At 40.0% G+C, this 7058-nt stretch overlaps 1 protein-coding gene across 4 annotated transcripts in view; it reads right to left on the bottom strand.

Annotated features, from left to right (window-relative positions):
• The window catches only part of Cep85 (centrosomal protein 85), a 42484-nt gene that overhangs the window by 25907 nt on the left and 9519 nt on the right, over positions 1 to 7058 (bottom strand). For 2 of the 4 annotated variants that reach the window (XR_002818418.1, XM_023703080.1), the window contains exons 2-3: positions 4471 to 4542; positions 1805 to 1957 (exon numbers count right to left, since the gene is read on the bottom strand). The exons of 1 other annotated variant lie outside the window; for it this stretch is intronic. Coding sequence is in view for 2 of the 3 variants with exons in the window: in XM_023703080.1 (XP_023558848.1) it covers positions 1805 to 1957; positions 4471 to 4525 (208 nt within the window). In the remaining variant the exon portion in view is untranslated. The remainder of the gene's footprint in view (positions 1 to 1804; positions 1958 to 4470; positions 4543 to 7058) is intronic. One more of the 4 variants, XM_012517309.2, reaches the window with a different exon arrangement.

Here is a 7058-nt window from a genome sequence, read left to right as displayed (position 1 = left end):
TTTTTTCTATTACCAAATAATGTTCTATTGTACTTTAGGGATATACCACTGAACTGTTAATCGGTTGTGAACATGTAGGTTCTTTCAACCATCTGACTGTTACGAGTAAAGTTGCTATAAGCATCTGTTTTAAGTTTTTGCGTGGATTTATATCTTCATTTTTCTGGGGTATATATGTACAAAAATAATTATTGGTCCATTAAAAATCTTCACGTTTAACATTTTGAGGGGCTACCAAGCTACCAAAACAACTCCAACATTTCATATTCCCATCAGCAATATATAAGGGTTCCAATTTCTCTTCATTCTCAGTTGTTATTATCCTTTTGATCACAGTCATCCTGGTAACTAAAATTGATATTTATTTATTTATTTATTTTTTTATTTTTGGCAGAACCAGGGATTGAACTCAGGCCCTTGTGCTTGCCAGGTAAGCACTTATTCAACTGAGCCATCTCCCCAGCCCCTAATTTATTTTTAATTTTTATTAATATATGTTTGTAGTACACAATGATCACAATGATTGTGAGGAAGTGGTACATGTATATAACACATAATTCTTTTTATGTTCCCTTTGCCTCTCTTCAGATATGTATCTAACGTGTTAAAGTATCAAAACACTTTGTGATCGTAATCAATTAATTCAGTCACTTTGAATTCAGTTTTTCATCTACAAAATCAAGAAAGAGGGGCCAGGGAGATAGCTCAGTGGAATAAGTGCTTTCCTGGCAAATGCAAGGCCTGAGTTCAATCCCCAGTTTTGCAAAAATTAAAAAATCGAAAAAGTAAAATAGTTCATAAAGGGTTTTGTTTGTTTTGAGATAGGGTTTCACAACGCAGCTCAGACTGGCCTTCAATTCATTCTGTAGCCCAGGCTGGGCTCAAATTCACAGTGATCCTCCTACTTCAGCCTCCCAAGTGCTAGGACATAGAGTTCTTAAGAGTATTAATGAACAAATGCAAAAAATTATAGTATCTAAATCACAAGGCATCTAACAGAGGTTAATTACTATCATTAATTCTTCTGCCCTCTAGAAGCAAATCATCTAAATAGGGAAAGGAGAAAAAAAAAAAAGGAAATCCTTGTAAAGTACTGTCTGGCAATTTGTACTTAATTTAAGTAAAAAATACATACATATATATATTCTGGGAAGCTGAGGCAAGGCATAGTATAACCCAGTCTGGGCAATTTAGTGACTTAGTCAGAGACCCTTTCTCAAATTATAAAATTTTTTTCAAAGGGCTGGGGATATAGCTCTATATGAAGGCCTTGGGTTTATTCCCAAGGGCCAACTGTGGGGAAAGAAATGGAAGAGATAATAAAGATACAAGAATTCAAAAAGGAAGATCAGCTAGCCATGGGGGCATATGCCTATAATCCCTGTACTCTATAGGAGGTTGAAACCAAAAGACTACAAATTCAAGCCCAATCTAGAAAATACAGCAATTTAGCAAGACCCTATCTCAAAGAAAAAAACAAAAAGGGTTAGGGATGTACCTTATTGCAAAGGCTTTGAGTTCAATCCCAAGTACTGCTTTAAAAAAAAGTTATTCCAGAGGCTAGGGATGTAACTCAGTGGTACAGTGCTTGCCATCATACCTGAGGCCCTAGGTTTGATCCTAGCATAGCAAAAAGAACCACAGTCTAGATGTGTGAAGAATAGGCTAAGAAAATTCAAACAGCCAGACGCAGTGGTGCATTACAGGCAGGTGGATTACTGCCAAGTTCAAGACCAGCCCAAGCTACCTAGTACATTCCAGCCTGAACTACATAGTGAGATCCTATATCAAAAACAAACCTTACCTTCTGCAATGTCTGAACATGATGTGCCAATGGCCGTGTCCCCACTGTCAGCTACACTTGAACAGCGGCTGAAGCGGTTCCGAAAAGCCTCTGTGAGAACTGGGGTCTGCCATTCAGTCCCCAAGGAACTTCCTTTTTGAATCACACTGGAACCTGAAACAAGAGGCATTTTCCACCTTTTGTGTGAACTAGGTGAGATCATTTTTTAAAAATCAGTTAAACCTATGAAAAAACACCATCCCATCCTTTTTTCTCTCTTTTATGCTTATTGCAGTTACCCTAAGATAGCTGATATTAAGTGAAAATAGCATGAGATGTGAGACTAATCAAAGACAGAAATAATACTTACCAAGAATTCAGAAGTACTGGGACAACAATCAATCATTTAATAGCAGCTAATTTAATGAACCCTAGAATGGTTTTACAAACATGATCTCAACTACCTAATACTTACTGGTAAGAATTATACCTGTTTACAGAGAAGAGAGTTATACTTGAATCCAGGTTTTTCTCATCCCCTCACTCTTTCCTTTTTTTCTCCCCTCCCTTTTGAGATAAAGTCTCACTCTACAGTTCAGGCTGGCCTTGAGCTCATTTTGTAGCCCAGGCTGGTCTCGAACTTGCAACAATCCTCCTGCCTCAGCCTCCCAAGTGCTGGGATTAGAGGCATGAACTACCATGCCTGACCTCATTCTTTCCTTCTCACGTTATTTTTTTTCCTTCGAGAAAGAATCTTGCTAAGTAGTGCAGGCTAACTTTGAACTACGTAGTCCACCCTGGCCTTAAACTCACAGTGATCCTCAACCTCAGCCTCTGGAGTACTGGGATTATAGGTGAGCACCACCACAACTAGCCTTATATACCAATTCTTTTTTTTTTTTTTTTTTTGTGGAACCGGGGATTTAACTCAGACCCTTGCGCTTGCCAGGGAAGCACTTATTCCACTGAGCCATCTCCCCGGCTCCTTTATACCAGTTCTAAAGAATATTGGGGCTGGTGAGATGGCTCAGTGGTCTAAAGCACCTACTTAGAACAAGCTTGGCAAAGCACAGGGACCGCGCGGTTCAATCCCCCAGCACCACATGCCAGCCGGCCCCACCCCCTGGTGGGCTGAGCTGGTCACTCACACACACACACACACACACAAATAAATAAAATTAAAAATTAAAAATTAAAAATTAAAAAAAAAGAAATACTTGTTAAAATAAAAATACATTTTGGGGGCTGAGATGCAGTTCAGTGGTAGTCTTCCCTAATGTTTACATATATATATTAACCTTGTATATTTATTTAGTATATCTGCTGAGCTCTCAAAATCTTTTTTTTCTTGTCTCTTGTTTTCTTTTATTACCTTTGTTTTCACATATTTACTTTAAAGAGCGTATAGCAATAATTGATATGACATTAGAAGAAGTATGCATTTAGAAGACCAAAATGACAGGTATTTCAAGCATGGTTTTAGTATTACACATTTCTATCCTCTGTGTAGTTGCTCAGTTTACAGATATCAGCATATAGTTAGTAAGGATGAGAATCCTACCCATTAACTGCTATTTTCAAAAACCTGATGGGGATTCTTAGGAACAGTGCCTTAACCATCTTGTTTATATAAATGTATGGTTTTGCCTCTGCCATATTTCTTAACTTTTCTCCATTCTCTCTCTTTGTTGTTTAATCCTTAAGTTCTCGCTTTCCATTTAACTGTATTATATTTTTCAATTTTTTTTTAAATTTCTTCTTTTGCGTTCTTAAACTAGGAAGACAATATGATATTTACACATGTGGGTATGGTTTATTTCACTTATGAGTATATCTTCAAGTTGCATCTACTTATATATGAAAGCTTCGAGTTTATTTTTCTTTATAGCTGAGTAATACTCCAGTGTATAAAAACACACATCTTTTAAAATATTTTCTACTACATGTTTGCAGTACATAATAATTACATTCACCATAGGGAGTTGGCATATCTTTACAACACATCTTAACTCTTTATTTCTCCTTCTCTCTTCTTTCCATCTCTTGGGCCCTGTCCACAAAATCCTCTTAATCTATCCTAGAGATAAATCTCCAAGTTGCCTGTGCTAGCACAAGAGACTGCTGGCATCTAAGAATTCCAACTTTTGTGGGCTTGCAGATGACTGAACAGCCCAGAGGAATATAAAGACAACACAGAACACAGTAACTTATGCTGGTTTTTTTTTTTTTTTCTAACTTCAAATGGAACTATGTTCCAAAGTTATTCTGTTCTAATTCTTTATGTGTCCTCCCCTCCCAACAATGACATGGTCTTGTTGGAGACTATGCAGGTCCAGAGATAAATACATGCTCCCTCAGGGAGACCCATTTTTATATTCAGTGTAGCCTCATGTTATTTGTATTCTTTGAGTACCAGCATTTCAATGAATGCCTACGGTGATAGTGCATGCCTATAATCCCAAGCTAGGGAGGCTGAAAACAGGAGGATCACTATGAATCTGAGCTGTGTAGTGAGACCTTGTACCAAATACATATATGAAAAGAAAAAACAAACTCTCAAGAATGCCTACATATTCAGTATTTCTCTTAAAGAACATGAAATATAGGAAAAGTGAGAAATTAATCCAGACACCCTGGTTCTGAAAAAAAAAGAAATAAAAAAATCCAGAACAACTTCAACTACTCACCTGGTGAAGTAGCATGAGATATCCTCTCATGTGGGTATTTCTCTTGCATGGCCATGTAAAATTAAGGAATAACTGTAAAATTAAAGAATAACCCATCAAATCTCTACTACCTTAAATTTCTGTAACTCAGTCACCATTCAGCTGAAACTGTCAAACTCATTCTGAGGCTATCTATACAAGTTAACAAACTCAGTTCTTTTTTTCTTTCTTTTTTTTTTTGTGGCTGGCTCAGCCCTCCCTGGGGCAGGGCTGGAGCTGCATGTGGTGCAAGGGATCAAACCATGGTCCTTGTATCTGTCTAAGCAAGTGCTTAGACCACTGAGCTACCTCACCAGCCCAAAACTCAGTTCTTTATACTATAATATACTCATTCTCAAAAGTATGCTTCTCGGGGTTGGTGAGATGGCTCAGTGGTCTAAAGAACCTACTTAGAACAAGCTTAGCAGAGCACAGGGACCGCGGTTCAATCCCCCAGCACCACATGCCAGCCAGCCCCGCCCCCTAGTGGGCTGAGCTGGCCACACACACACACACACACACACACACACAAATAAATAAATAAATAAAAATTAAAAAAAAAGTATGCTTCTCACATCAGACTGGCGGTCAGGGTGCACTTCCCTCACATATCATATATGCAGTTCTGCAGAGGACACCAAGCCAGGATCTTCTAATTCAATTATGACACTACTGGAGATAACGTCATATTCCACAGACTGGAGCTTCAGTCCCACCTCAAATACCAACTGTGATCTTCCTCTCAGTTGTTTTACCTGTGCTTCTGATCAACTAGCTATAAATCGGGGTTCCTAGCTAGGCATAAGTGGCATATCCCTCTAATCCAGCACTTTGGAAAACTAAGGCAAGAAAATAATAAATTTGAGCCCAGTATGGGCAATTTAATGAGATCCTATCTCAAAGTGGGGGGGGGATCAGGATGTAACTTAGTGTGAAAGCCCTGGATTTAATCTCTAGTAGGGCAAAAACCAACAACTTCCCATGACCACCTCCCTCTTTGGATTCTACTAATTTTCTAGAGTAGCTCGCAGAACTCAGGGAAACACTCTAAATATACTGGTTTATTGTAAAGGATACAGATAAAGATACACAGGCAAGGGGCTGGTGAGATGGCTCAGTGGTCTAAAGCACCTACTTAGAACAAGCGTAGCAAAGCACAGGGACCACGGTTCAATCCCCCAGCACCACATGCCAGCCAGCCCTGCCCCCTGGTGGGCTGAGCTGCCCCCCCCCACATAAATAAATAAAATAAAATAAAAGATACACAGGCAAAGCATGTGGGACATGGTATACAGCTTCCATGCACCCCTGCCTATGCCATCCTCCAAGAACCTCCAGCTTTCCAGAAGCTCTCCCAACTTTGTCCTTAGGGGTTTTCAGGGGGCTTCTGACCAACTAACTATATACTTAGATGACTGATTAAATAACTACTCAACTTAACCTTTGGCCACTACCCTCCCCTAAAGGTGACCCTCAATTTCTTTCTTTCTGTTTTTTTTCTGGCAGAACTGGGGATTGAACTCAGACTCTTGAGCTTACCAGGCAAGCACTTATTCTACTGAGCTACCTCCCCAGCCCTCTTTCTTTCTTTCTTTTTCTGTCTTATTTTTTCTTTCTTTCCCTTTTTTTTGTTTTTGTTTTTGTTTTTGTTTTTGTGGCCAGCTTAGCCCACCCCGGGGGAAGGGCTGGCATGGCATGTGGTGACAGGGATCACACCCTGGTACCTGCGCACTTGCCTAAGTAGATGCCTTAGACCACTGAGCTATCTTGCCAGCCCTCATCTATCTTATTCTACTGACTAGCCCTCATCCTGAAGCTACCCAGGAGGGCCAGCCAACAGTCAACTACTTATTAGCATACAAATATCATATGGCTATGCCAGAAAACATAACAAGGAACAAATACATATTTTACAATGTCACAACCATATAGAGTATTCAAATATTCACACTTTGGGGCTGGTGAGATGGCTCAGTGGTCTAAAGCACCTACTTAGAACAAGCTTTAGCAAAGCTCAGGGACCACGGTTCAATTCCCCAGCACCACATGTCAGCCAGCCCGCCCCCTGGTGGGCTGAGCTGGCCACACACACACACACACACACACACACAAATAAATAAATAAAATTTAAAAAATATATATTCACACTTTTACTCCTCATAGTATTTTAAAAGCATAGCCAGGTATGCTGGCATACATCTGTAACCCTAGCCTTTGGGAGGCTGAGGCAGAAGGATCACTAGAAGTTCAAGGCCAGCCTGAACTACATTACAAGACCCTGTGTCAAACAAAACAAAACAAAACAAAAAACAGAGCCCAGGCACAGTGGTACAGGCCTGTAATCCTGCACTAGGGAAGCTGAGGCAGGAGACCACTGCAAGTTCAAGGTCAGCCTAGGCTACAAAATGAGTTTAAGGCCAGCCTGAACTGCATAGTAAAAACTCTGTCTCAAAAAAGAGAGAGAGGGCTGGAGAGATGGCTCAGTGGTCTAAAGCACCTACTTAGAACAAGATTAGCAAAAGCATCAGGGACCGCGGTTCAATCCCCCAGCACCACATGCCAGCCAGCCC

The sequence above is a fragment of the Octodon degus genome, unplaced genomic scaffold (genome assembly GCF_000260255.1).
Source record: "Octodon degus isolate 3935 unplaced genomic scaffold, OctDeg1.0 scaffold00163, whole genome shotgun sequence".
Classification (NCBI taxonomy): Eukaryota; Metazoa; Chordata; class Mammalia; order Rodentia; family Octodontidae; genus Octodon; species Octodon degus.
This window is presented reverse-complemented; position numbering and strand designations above follow the sequence as displayed.